This window comes from Lithobates pipiens, unplaced genomic scaffold (assembly GCF_037356315.1).
Source record: "Lithobates pipiens isolate NorthernLeopardFrog02 unplaced genomic scaffold, aLitPip1_a1.2 Scaffold_16, whole genome shotgun sequence".
Lineage (NCBI taxonomy): Eukaryota > Metazoa > Chordata > Amphibia > Anura > Ranidae > Lithobates > Lithobates pipiens.
Genome location: NW_027507748.1, coordinates 426,753,803 through 426,767,945, shown reverse-complemented (window position 1 = coordinate 426,767,945; position 14,143 = coordinate 426,753,803). Strand labels below are relative to the sequence as shown.

The window sequence follows — 14,143 nt, the reverse complement described above, 5'->3', positions numbered from 1 at the left end:
GGGCGAACAGTCCGCCCGTGTGTACGCGGCCTAATGGGCCCTGTGAGGACAAGGCCAACTATGACCAGGTAAACAGTGGTATATCATCTTAAAGGTGTGGGGTATACTATCAGGTGAAGTGAGTCATCCTGCGGGATTGATGATTGCCTCAGGCTCATTGAGGTCTTCCTTGAGGCGCACCACCTGGTGGATCATATGAGACATCAATGATGAACCAGTTGAGAACTAGTAAGGGCTCCATCTCTGCGAAGTTGAATAGGTTAGGTAGTTCCCGGGGATGACGCAGTGGAAAGGAGCGATTGCCTTTGTGTACTTTTAGATGAAATGGGTGGCCCTATGTGTAGAACATTCCTAGCTCCACAATTCTCTCCAGTAAGGGTTTCAGGGCTCTGCGCATTAGCAGGGTCTTTCTGGATACGTCTATATGGTCTGATACGTCTGTCAGGAGTTGGACTGGGACCTCATAAAAATTCCAGAATTCCCACTCTTCATGCCTGTTGAATAATTTCTTCTTTAAGCTTGTAGGCATGCAGATGACATAGTACTTTTCTGGGTCTGTCTTGCTAGGTAGGTCTAGGGCCGATGGTATGGTGTACCCTATTAATGGCAACTATTGTGTCTGGGGTCGGTCGAGATACCTCTTAAAGATGATGGTAACTTGTGAATGCATTTCCGCCTGCGTCACAGTCTCTGGGATTCCCCATGGCTGAATGTTTTGTCTGCACCTGTGATTTTCAAGGTCTTCAAAATGTAGGTGAAGCTGTAGGACTTGATCTAACAGGTCAGTGTGGGCAGATTGGAGGTGGTCTATTGCATGTGCCATTGCCCCTTTATCCTGTTCCAGTGCTGTTACCCTGTCATCTACTTCAGACATTTGCTGCTTAAGCATTTGTAGTTCTCCCCTCAGTGCTGATTCTACCCTGTTTTCTAAGGCTTCAAAGTCAGCTCTTGTGGCTAGTTGCTGCAGGAAGGTCCACAAAGTTTGCTCTGTCAGATGTGCAGGGGGGGGGGGGTTATGTTGTGGTGCTGGTTTTTAGGTATGGTACTCACTGTGACCTGTGCAGAAGAACCATTCAGCCAGGTGCCAGTTGTGTTGTGGCTATAGTTTAGGCCCTGTGGGGAAGCATCTGCTGCTAGTGAGCTGTCTCAGGGGACATAATAAAGGAGCGAGACATGCATGGAGAGAGGTCGCCAGGAGAGGAGAATGGCGGCACGTCATTGTCCTTACGGTGTTCTCCTTTCTGTGGTGCGACGGGGACATCTTGTTGCCGGCCAGAGTAGAGGCTGTCTGTAGATTCGGCCGCAGGTAACGTTCCATATCGGGAATGGTCAGCAACAAACTGTCCATTGTGTTTCCAGTCACTACTGGGGCTAGAAGAGCCGTAAATGCGGGGCTAGTGCTGAAACGTACGGCTGGCAAGTCACCTCAGGCTGGGAGCTTAGCTAGCTCCCCTCCTCATCCTTCCGTGTCAAGGAGTGGTTCTTTTTTAACGCTTGCATGAGTACGCCTATTTCTGACATTTGGTGTTTACAAGTTAAAATCCGTATTTTTTGCTAGAAAATTACTTAGAGCCCCCAAACATTATATATATTTTTTAGCAGAGAATCTAGAGAATAAAATGGTGATTGTTGCAATATTTTACATCGGACTGTATTTGTGCAGCGGTGTTTTAAACACAACTTTTTGGGAAAAGGGACAATTTCATGAATTTTAAAAAAACGAAACAGTAAAGCTACCCCAATTTTTTTTGTATAATGTGAAAGATGATGTTACGACGAGTAAATAGATACCAAACATGTCACGCTTTATAATTGCATGCACTCGTGGAATGGCGACAAACTACAGTACCTAAAAATTTCCGACGCTTTAAATCTTCTTTACTGTTACCAGGTTAGAGTTCTGACGATCGCAGCAACACCTCACATGTGTGATTTTAACACCGTTTACATATGTGGGCGTGACTTCAGTATGCATTTTTTTCTGCGGGAGCTTGTGGGGACAGGAGCACTTAAAAAAATATTTTTTCTTATTTATTTTTATATTATTAAGCTGTGTTTAAAAAAAAATGTGATCAATTTTATTGCTGTCACAAGGGATGTAAACATGTGACAGTAATAGGTGGTGGCAGGTACTCTTTATGGAGTGAAAGGGGGTCTAAAGACCCCAATCCCTCCTTTGCACTTCAAAGTATTCAGATTGCCATTTTCGGCGATTCTGAATACTGTATATTTTTTTTAAACTGGCGCCATTGGCAGCCGAGTAAACAGGAAGTGACACTGTGATTTCGCTTCCGTGTTTACAATCAGGAGACTGAATAGAGCCATTTCCAGCTTCGTGCCAGTCTGTTCCTAGTTGCCGGAAGTGGCGGATCGTCGATCAGGTCTCCCGGTGGGACGGGAGGCCTGTTCAGAGCGGTGGGAGGTGGCTGGAGGGGAGAGTCCCCTCCCACTCCTCCGGGATAACAGTCGAGCAGCTTTTAGCTGCATCAGTTGTTTTTCTTGGAAAGCTGATTGCATGCTCTAAACAACAGTACTAGGATGATGCCTCCAGCTGTGGGCATCATCCTGGTATAACCCCCGAAAGCCGAAGCTGCACATCTGCGTACGCTCGGCAGGAAGGGGTTAATATAGTTTTTAGAACTGCCTAAGAGGATGAAACAGTTTATTAATGAGTGATACAAGAATAAAAAGACTATCTATCAGAGATTGATTTGCAAGGTTAAAGGATAAGTTCACCTAAAAATAATAAAAGCAAATTTTTTTTGCAGGTAAAAACATGTGCATTTACTAATTTTTTATTTGTTTTAGGAACCTGGAAAGCATTGCACCAGCGATCAGCAGATGCCATGCAGGTTTCTTGCAGACTGTCAGTGTAAGCTGTCTGTCCGTGCATAATATGGGCAGGCAGTTTTGCACGGACAGGAAGAATCAATGAACTATCTCAGCACTCAACAGTTCATTAAGAAGTACAAGTTGACAGCCACAAAGGCTGTCAGTACTTGTAGTTCATTGATTCACAGGAATCTGTGAATCAATGACAGGGCTGTGTGGGCAGAGCCCTGCGTGACCGCGTTCACTGGTTCATTGCCAAAAGGAGGGGGAGAGGGATCTGATGCTGAACATGTTGCATGTTACATCCTAAATATGGGTGTAACACGTAAGATGTTCAGAAAAGTGAACTTATCCTTTAAAGAACACAGGGTCCCTCTGAGTAGCAGAATGAGGAGATCTTCTTAGACTGTTGACTTTCATGATATAGGAAACCTTTCATGAGAGAAATATTTGAACTTCCATTGCCAAATTCCTTCTGAAAACGCTAGTTGCTTGGCTCTCATGTTGACTATTAGGCTTCAATATTTGAGTTACTTACCTTGAACAAGCACAAAGCAGGTTAAGTCAAAGTGCTGATCGGACTTTGACTAGGTCAGTGACTGGGAAAGCATCCAAGTCAGATAATGAGTCATGATGGCAGCCAGACAAGTAGTATCTTCAGAGTATCTTTCATGCTTTCACATTTCTTTTACGTAGAGGTTTACAGCAAGTGGAAGAGGAGGAGGCAAGGGGGGGGGGGGGGCAGAATCAGGAATATATTCTACTAGTCAACTACAGGCATACCCCACTTTTAAGTACACAATTGGGTTTATTTACTAAAGCTGGAAAGTGCAAAATCAGGCTCAATTCTGCATAGAAACCAATGAGCTTCTAACCCCAGCTTGTTCAATGAAGCTTTTGTGATAAAACCTGGAAGCTCACTGGTTTCTATGCAGAAGTGAGCCTGATTTTGCACTTTCGATCTTTAGTAAATAAGCCCCATTGTGTACTTAAAAGTGGGGCATGCCTGTATAGATCTGCAGACTTAAGTTTGCCATTCTGTAATTATTTTTGCTATCAGAAAAATAAAATAAGCTGCTATCAGACAGTATATTTCCACTCTGATAATAAACTCTTGTGGATAGTAAAATGGAAAAAAATCAAAGTGCCAAATAAGAAATATAAGACACTGGACATTAATATTCAATGTTTGGTACTTACATTATTTTTTTGCAAGATCTGAAGTGCTTTGTTGACATTGTTTAAAGCATGAACCCTGGTGGAGCCTTTTTCCTTTACCTAAAAAGAAAATCAGAAGTTATATTTCCATATAGGAATAATATTAGAACAGCAATGTTCATGTATCAGTTTGATATTATGACTATTACTATTTAACCATTTGACCTCTGGAAGATTTACGCCCCGGCACTGAGTTACTTTAATTGACAATTGTGCAGTCATCTAATAAAAATAAAAAAATCGAATGTCTTCATAAATTTAGGCCAATATGTATTCTGCTACACGTTTTTGGTAAAACAAATTTCAATAAGCCAATACTGATTAGTTTAAATGAATGTTATAGCGTCTACAAACTATGGTATATATTTCTGGATTTTTTTATATACTAGTAATGGCGGTGATCAGCAACTTATAGCAGGACTGTGATATTGCGGCGAACAATCGGACACTAACTGACATTTTTGACACTTTGAGGGAACCAGTGACACTAATACAGTGATCAGTGTTAAAAATATGGTCTGTCACTGTACAATGGCAATGACACTAGGAACATCTAGGGAAGTAAATGGGTTAACTATGTACCTAGCCAGTGTTTTTGTGTACTATATGTGATGCTTTTACTAAGGGAAGAGAGGGGTTTTAGTCCCTGCTTTGCGAGAACACAAAATCCATCCCTTCCCTCCTGTCAGAACAGAACTCTGCTTTGTTTACATAGGCATGGCTCAAAGGGAATTGTTTTTTCTCAACAAAGGGGCATTGAGCTCCAGAAGATTCACCACCTTCATGGCCAGGCCATTTTTTGCTATTAGGCACTGCATTACTTTAAAGTACAAAGAAAGAGAGAGTGCACACCAGCCCTAGTGCATTAACGTTTATTAGATCCAATAAATAAGTAAAAAGCCAAGTATCACACTCACAAATTGCCGATATTGTTATGACATTGAAATCAAGAGCCTCCACGTCTCATCTCCAGATTTTCCTGCTCCCTATAATGGCTTGCAGTGGGGATAACCAGGCATTCAGTTCGCCTGCTTGCTATGGATACACTATCCCTCTCTCCGCATCTCTCACACATGGACCAGCTGGCTGTGGATGACGTCACTCGCGGCCAGGGGGAGGATTTCTTGGCATGCGTGCTGACTCCTATGCTGTGTATCAGGCTGTTTCCGTGACTACATGTTTCGGAGGCGTGTCCTCCTTCTGCACCCTAGTGGAACTGTATAGGTGGGGACAGCGCCGTTCTTGATTTGGATATACAATTTTGCAACTGCATTACTTTAACTGACAATTGCACGGTCATGCAAGGCTGTACCCAAACAAAAGCTTTCTTTTGGTGGTATTTGATAACCACTGCATTTTTTTTTGCGCTATAAACAAAAAAATAACAACAATTTTAAAGAAAAAATATATATATTTTACTTTCTGCTACAAAAGATATCCAATATTTTTAAATTTTTTTATTATATTTGAAAAATCAAATGGCTTCATAAATGTAGCCAAATATGCATTCTGCTACATGTTTTTGGTAAATAAAAATCCTAATAAGCATATATTGATTGGTTTACGCAAACTTTACAATGTCTACAAACTATGGTATATATTAATCGAACACTTACTGACACTTGATACTTTGCCAGTGACACTGACATTGATCAGTGCTAAAAATATGCGCTGACACTGTACTAATGACACTGGCTGGGAAGGGGTTAAACATTTAGGGCAATCAAAGGGTTAACTAGCCAGCATGTGTGTGTACTGTATGTGCTACTTTTACTAGGATTTACTAGGAGGGATTTTAGTGCCTGTTTTGCAGGAACACAAAATCCATCCCTCCCCCATGACAGAATGGAGATCTGCCTTGTTTTTAGGGATGAGCCCAATGTTGGGGTCGAACGTAAGTTCGACTTGAACATCGAGTGTTCGCTCGTTCACCGAACAGCAAACAATATGCTGTGTTAGCGGCAAATTAGAAAGACGCGAAACCCCATTAAATTCTATGGGACACTAACATGGAAAAACAAAAGTGCTAATTTTAAAGGCTTATATGCAAGTTATTGTCATGGGGTGTTTGGGGACCCAGGTCCTGCCCCAGGGGACATGTATCAATGCAAAAAAAAGTTTTAAAAATGGCTGTTTTTTCAGGAGCAGTGATTTTAACTGCTTTCCGACCGGTGCATGACGATGTACGTTGGCAGAATGGCACAGACAGGCAAATTGAAATACAGGTATGTCCATTTAAAGCTGCCGCCATGCCATCGCAAGCGCGCTGCCAGTGGTGCGCGGGCCCGTTGAGACCCCCGTGAGTCCGATAGCGGGGCCCGTGGACTCGATCGCCGTGGAGATACCCGCGATCATCTCACGGGGAGGGAGAACGGGGAGATGCCGATGTAAACAGCATCTCCCCGTTCTGCCTAGCAACAAGTGACACTGATCTCTGCTCCCTGTGATTGCAGCAGAGATCAGTGATCTGTAAATACCAGCCGTGCCCCCACAGTTAGAAACACGCCCCTAGGACACAATTAACCCCTACACTGCCACCTTCTGGTTCGGAATGAGTTTCAAGTTGAGCCAAACTCATGTGCGACTCGAACATTTAAGTTTTAAAAACTGCAGTTTTTTCGGGAGCAGTGATTTTAATAATGCTTAAAGTGAAACAATAAAAGTGTAATATTCCTTTAAATTTTGTACCTGGGGGTGTCTATAGTATGCCTGTAAAGGGGGGCATGTTTCCCGTGCTTAGAACTGTTCCTGCACAAAGTGTCATTTCTGCAGGAAAAAAGTCAGTTAAAATCACTGGCAGCTATAATGAATTGTCGGCTCCTCGTAATACAGAGAACAGTCATTGAAAGCCAGGTCTGGTATGGATATTTAGGGGAACCCCGCATCAAATAAAAAAAAAAATATGTGGGGTTCCCCCTAAATATCCATACCAGACCCTTCAGGTCTGGTATGGATTTTAAGGGGAACTCCACGCCAAATAAGAAAAAAATGCCGTGGAGTTTCCCCTAAAAATCCATACCAGACCCTTTATCCGAGCACGCAACCTGGCAGGTCGCAGGAAAAGAGGGGGGACAAGAGAAACCTACGTTACATCAGAGGGGGCGGGGTCACCCACACGTCATTGGGGAAGCCAGGCTTTCCCACTTGCATCAGAGGGGGTCAGGGTCAGGTGACGGGTTGCACCGCCCTCCTCATATAAGAAATGTCAGCTGCCGGGATCCCCGCAGTGTCTCCGCCAGTGGAGACAGAGGATGGATGGACTGTGCTGCGCTGGACGGAGAGATCACCCATCGCTGGATCAGATCAGCCATCGCTGGACCCCGGAGAGGTGATCATCCATCGCTGGATAGCAAGAGTGGATTACCACCGCTGGAATCTTTTTTTTATTTTTTATTTTTTTTTAGTAAAGGACTTTTTCAAAAGTGTGTTTGTCTTTTTTAACATTCTTTTACACTTTCCTTGTGAAATGGTAGGGGTACTTTTGTACCCCCTTACCATTTCAAACGGGGGCGGGATCTGGAGTCCCCTTGTTAAAGGGGGCTTCCAGATTCTGATAAGCCCCCCACCCGCAGACCACCACAACCTCCAGCCAGGATTGTGGGGATGAGGCCCTTGTCCTCATCAACATGGGGACAAGGTGCTTTGAGGGGTCACAGACCCCCAAAACATCCTCCCAATGTGGCCTGGTATAGTTCAGGAGGGGGGTGGCTCTTCTCCCTGAAGGGTCTGGTATGGATATTTAGGGGGAACCACACGTCATTTTTTTTCATTTGACGCAGGGTTTCCCTTAATATCCGTACCAGACCTAAAGGCCCTTTTAATTGAATTTGGGGGAACCCCAAGCTTTTTTTTTTTGTCAATGACTTTCAATGACTGTTCTCTGTATTATGGGGAGCCGACAATTCATTATAGCTGCAAGTAATTTTAAATTACTTTTTTTCCTGCAGAAATTACACTTTGTGCAAGGGCAGTTCTAAGCACGGGAAACATGCGCCCCTTTACAGGCATTCTATAGACACCCCCCAGGTACGAAATTTAAAGGAATATTTATTGTTTCACTTTAAGCATTATTAAAATCACTGCTCCCGAAAAAACGTCAGTTTTTAAAACTTTTTTTTGCATTGATACATGTCCCCTGGGGCAGGACCCAGGTCCCCAAATACTTTTTAGGACAATAACTTGCATATTAGCCTTTAAAATTAGCACTTTAGATTTTTAATGTTCGAGTCCCATAGACTTTAATAGGGTTCTAAAGTTCACACAAAGTTTAGGTCTGTTCACAGGTTCTGATGCGAACTGAACCGGGGAGTGTTCGGCTCATCCTTACTCCTGGTTAACCCCTTCACTGCCAGTGTCATTTACACAGGAATCAGTGCATTTGTATAGCACTGATTGCTGTATAGATGACAATGGTCCCAAAAATGTGTCAAAAATGTCCGATGTGTCTGACATAATGTCACAGTCAAAATCGCTGATCGCCGCCATTACTAGTAAAAAAAAAATATATTAATAAAAATGCCATAACACTTTCCCCTATCTTGTAAATGCTAGAACTTTTGTGCCAACTAATCAATAATCGCTTATTGCAAATTTTTTGTACCAAAAATATGTAGAAGAATACGTATCAGCCTAAACTGAGGAAAAAAAATGTTTTTATATATATTTTTGGGGGATATTTATTATAACAAAAAGTAAAAAATTATGTTTTTTTTCAAAATTGTTGCTCTTTTTTTGTTTATAGCGCAAAAAGGTGATTAAATACCACCAAAAGAAAGCTCTATTTGTGGGAAAAAAAGGACGCCAATTTTGTTTGGGAGCCACGTCGAACGACCACGCAATTGTCAGTTAACTACTTCCCACCCGGCCAATGTATATATACGGCAGGGTGGGAGCTCTCTACTTCTGACTGGACATTCCTGAAATCCTTCAGAAGTAAGGGGATCATACATGCGCATGCCCACGCAGCGGAGCGATCCCGATGCGCTCGTGTCACCCGGACACGGCGCACCTCGGATCGGCAAAAGGGTTCTGTGATTGGCCCTCCTGATCACATGATGGCCATGTCCAATCACAGCTGTCATGTGATGTAAACAAACAGCCGGTTGCTAGGCAATCTAGGCAATGCTAGGCTCTTAGCAAGTTGTTGCTGAGGAGAGGAGAGTGGATCGCTGCAGCCGGCTGGTGATCAGTGAATATGAGCTGATTTTTACAGCTTTTTACTCATTGATAACCAACCTAGTCTAAAACACAATGTAAACACAATGTCCCCACACATGTCCCCAAAACACACATGTCCCCAAATAATAAACACACATGTCCCCAATAATAAAAACACATGTCCCCCACATATGTCCCACTAAAATGACATGTCTCAATGATTATCTTCACACATACATTAGGTGCCGCCGATATTGTGTTTCCAGCGCGACAGTATCGCGCTGGTTCCCGGCGACAGGCTCCTCTAACCAGCGCGATACCGTTGCGCTGGCTGCAATAGGAAAATGTCATTTTCCTATAGCAGCCAGAGTGAGACGATAATGTCGCCTCACTCATGAAGCCTGCATGCCTTCTCGGGGGCATACTAGGCCCTTAGGTCTGGTAGGGATTTTAAGGGGAATCCCCTTTGCGGAAAAAAACGTCGGGGGGTCCTCCCCAAAATCCATACCAGACCCCTATCCGAGCACGCAGCCCGGCCGGCCCCCCCTCCTGAGCCGTACCAGGTCGCGTGCCCTCAACATGGGGGGTGCCTTGGGGAAGGGGGGGCGCGTGGCCCCCCACCCCAAAGCACCTTGTCACCATGTTGATGAGGACAAGGGCCTCTTTCAGTCAACCCTGGCCGTTGGTTGTCGGGGTCTGCGGGCGGGGGGCTTATCGGAATCCGGGAGCCCCCTTTAATAAGGGGGCCCCGGATACTGGCCTCCCACCCTATGTGAATGAGTATGGGGTAAAATGTACCCCTACCCATTCACCTGTGAAAAAAATGTACAAAAAAAACACAACACACAAGGGTTAAAGCGGCGAGATTGACACAATATCGCGGTCACCTACTGTATGTCCGTGATCACCTGCACACATCTGTACATGATCATTTGCGTACATATGTCCGTGATCAAAAAAAACAATTATTATTCACTTAACAGATTTTTTTTTAACCAAAGACATGTAGCAGAATACATTTTGGCTTAAATTTATAACAAAATTCGATATTATTGGATTTCTTTTGAAATAGAAAGAAGAAAATATTGTTGTTTTTTTTCCAAATTTACGCTATTTTTCCGCTCATATCGCAAAAAATTTAAAAACTGAGTCATGAATAAATACCACCAAAATAAAGCTATATTTGTGCAAACAAATGATAAAAATGTCATTTAGGTACAGCGTAGCATGACCGTCATTGAAAGTGCGAGAGAGCTCAAAGCTGAGAATTGGGGTGGGAAGGAAGGGGGCGAAAGTGCCCTGTGTTGTAATGGTTAAAGCATCGCAGTGCCGAATTGCAAAAAGTGCTCTGGTCTTATGCCAGCAAAATGGTCCAGGCTTAAGTGGTTAATAATGCTTAAAGTTAAACAATAAAAATGTAATATTCCAAGGTGCATGCATGGAAGCGTCCAAAATGGTTGCATATCCCTGAAGCTCTACACAGCGATGGCTCTCTAATCCCAGCTACGGCATACAGAAATGCTATCCTGGGCTCACATAGCCACTGGAAGAGAGGGGACTGTCCCAGGAATCGGGATCAGCATGAAAGGACCTATTAAGCCAGCTGAACTCGGCTCTCCCACAGCCCAGCCGAATCAAGAGGGTGGCCACAACTACACGAGGCCTGGACTGGGAGGCAGAAGAATCAATAGCTGACCAGGACACTGCACAGGACTTCACAACACTCACACCGCTCCCACAGGAGCACAACAGAGTGAGTACCTGGCAGCACCCCACTCACTCCCCAACATCCACTGAATCCCCGATTGAGAAAATGAAGAGAAGCATTAATCTATCAACACTGAGCACTGTTCTATCTACGCCGCCAGCATGCTAACAAATGGAATAAAGGGCCTGACCCAAACAGCAGCAGATCACCAACTCTATACATGCTGACCTCCAACAAATTGGAACAAGGACAGACACAATAGAAAAGAAAAAACAGACCAATCGGTTGACAGGATTAATGAAAATTCAGGCAGAATCCAGGATCTCCAGGACCACTTAGAGACTGCAATGTCCAAAATTGCCGGACTGGAAAATAGGTCGAGACGCTATCATTTTAGAATCCGAGGCCTACCCGAACCAGTCAAGGATGCACATGTGGCAGTCCGTACACTGATAAAAGATTTAATCCCCGCCATACCAGAACATCCCCTGGAGCTTGACAGAGCCCACAGAGCCCTGCAACCACTATGCATCGATGGCCTACCAGGGGACATTATTATAAAGCCCCATTTTTACATGGTAAAAGAAGAAGTAATGAAAAGGTACTGCAATGCTGACAAGCTCACTATCCAAGGACATCAAGTCCATATTTTTGCGAATATATCCCCCCATACAGTCCAAAAAAGGCTTTACTTGAAACCACTGCTTCAAGTGCTGATGCAAAATACAAAACAGCATTTTAGCTTACACATGATTGGATGATAAAATCAGCAGAGTTTCCCCTAATTTCAGATATAACCCTCAGATTTACAATGACTGCACTTCCAAGTATACTTTCAGTGCAATTTCAAGTGAACTTTGCACGTGTAGTTTGAACTTGTAGTACAAAGTGGATTTGCCTTTTTGTAAATAACCCCCTTCGCCTTCAAGTGGTTAGAAGAGTGGGTGATGTGTGACATAAGCTTCTACATGTTGTGCATAAAATGCCAGGACAGTTCAAAACCCCTCCAAATGACCCCTTTTTGGAAAGTAGACAACCCAAGCTATTTGCTGATAGGCATGTTGAGTCCATGGAATATTTTATATTTTGCCACATTTTTTTTTTTGCACAGAGTCGTCACTAAATGATATATTGTACAAACATGCCATGGGCATATGTGAAATTACACCCCAAAATATGTTCTGTTGCTTCTCTGGATTATGGGGATACCACAGGTGTGAGACTTTTTGGGAGCCTAACCATGTACAAGACCCCGAAAACCAACCACCACCTTAAGGCTTTCTAAGGGCGTACGTTTTTTATTTCACTCCTCACTGCCTATCACACTTTGCTTATGAAATGCCCAGATTGCGAAACCCCCCCCCCCCCCCCAAATTACCCCTTTTTGGGAAGTAGAAACACCAAGCTATTTGCTGAGTGGCATATTGAGTATTTTAAAGATCTCCCTTTTTGTCACAAAGCTTTGAAAATTGAAAAAAGAAAAAAAAAATTTCTTTGCTTTCTTCATTTTCAAAAACAAATCAGAGCTGCAAAATACTCACAATGCCTCTTAGAAAATACATTGGGGTGTTTACTTTCCAAAATGGGGGCATTTGGGAGGTTTTTGTGCTATATGGAGATTTCAGGACCTCCATAACTGTGATAGGTAGTGAAGTGTACCCCTTATTAGAAAGCCTGAAGGTAGTGAATGGTTTTTGGGGTCCTGTACATGGCTAGGCTCCAAAATGTCTCACAAATGTGGTATCCCTGTATTCAGGATAAGCAGCAGAATGTATTTTGAGGTGTAATTCCATATATACCCATGGCATGTTTGAGTAATCTATCATTTAGTGACAACTTTGTGCAACAAAAAAGAAAAAGTTTGTCATTTTCGCTCAACTTGTGGCAACAAAATATAACATTTTCCATGGACTCAACATGCCTCTCAGCAAATACTTTAGGTTGTCTACTTTCCAAAATGGGATCATTTGGAGGGGGGGGGGGGGGTTGTACTGCCCTGCCATTTTAGCACGTCAAGAAATTAGATAGTCAGTCATAAACTAAAAGCTATGTAAATTCCAGAAAATGTACCATAGATTTTAGACGCTATAACATTTGCGCAAACCAATAAATCTATGCTTATTGAATTTTTTTTACTAAAGACATGTGGCTGAATAAATTTTGGCCTAAATGTATGACTAAAGTTGAGTTTATTGGATTTTTCTTTTAACAAAAATTAGAAAATATCATTTTCTTTTCAAAATTTTCAGTCTTTTTCCATTTATATCACAATAAATAAAAATCTCAGAGGCAATCAAATACCATCAAAAGAAAGCTCTATTTGTGGGAAAAAATGATGTGAATTTTGTTTGGGTACAACCTTGCATGACCGCGCAATTACCAATTAAAACAACGCAGTGCCAAATTGTAAAAAGTGCTCTGGTCATTGAGCAACCTAATCTTCCGGGGCTGAAGTGGCTAATGTACTTCTGTGGCAGAAAACTAGAGTAGATATTAGCTCACTCTTTTACCACACACTATTAGTAGTGGGATGGAGTACTTCAACAGCTGACCTAATTAAAACACCCACCCTGTACCTGCCCCCCCCCCCCCCTCTAGGAGATTGAGCCCACCTCTACCAGCTCTGCAATTTCACACTTCTCCAAAGTAGCAATATCATTGAGTATTCTTCTTCCTGAATACATAGCCAGTGTCTTTCTCTGCGAATTGATCATTTTGTACCTTATCTTTTTCTTGCATAGATCGTTCTTTGGCAGAATGTACAGGAGCTGAGCACATAACAGCCTATTTGGAGAAGCACTTTAGTATTAAAACAGCAGAAGTGAGTCCCTGGAAGTCTGTAAAATTCATCATATACTATATAATATCACCATATACTATATCAGCTGATTGTACAATCGCCTTTAGATTTACCATCATCTATGTAGTGCAATGACCTGCCTGATTGGATACAGAGTGATTGGATAGATAGGGGTGGCCTATTATGATATATATTACTAAATGAGATTGTACAGAAACTGTAGAAAACTATTGTATAGTGTATGGCCACCTTATACACCTAAAATTAACTAGTTGTCCTTTAGGTGTCATTCATAGGGCAGCCTATTGATTTCAATGCCCTAAACATGTTATGGGAAAAGTGCACCATTAAATGTGTACCCCCACTATGCTATGTGAATGGGGCCTCAAAGTAAAATTGGTGTGTTTACACAAAAACAATTATAGCTG

At 42.7% G+C, this 14,143-nt stretch overlaps 1 protein-coding gene across 5 annotated transcripts in view; it reads right to left on the bottom strand.

The window, feature by feature from the left end:
* The window catches only part of DMD (dystrophin), a 3,436,004-nt gene that overhangs the window by 2,637,135 nt on the left and 784,726 nt on the right, over positions 1-14,143 (bottom strand). For all 5 annotated transcript variants that reach the window (XM_077482558.1, XM_077482560.1, XM_077482557.1 and 2 more), the window contains exon 4: positions 4,033-4,110. In XM_077482558.1, coding sequence (XP_077338684.1) covers positions 4,033-4,110 — 78 coding nt within the window. The remainder of the gene's footprint in view (positions 1-4,032; positions 4,111-14,143) is intronic.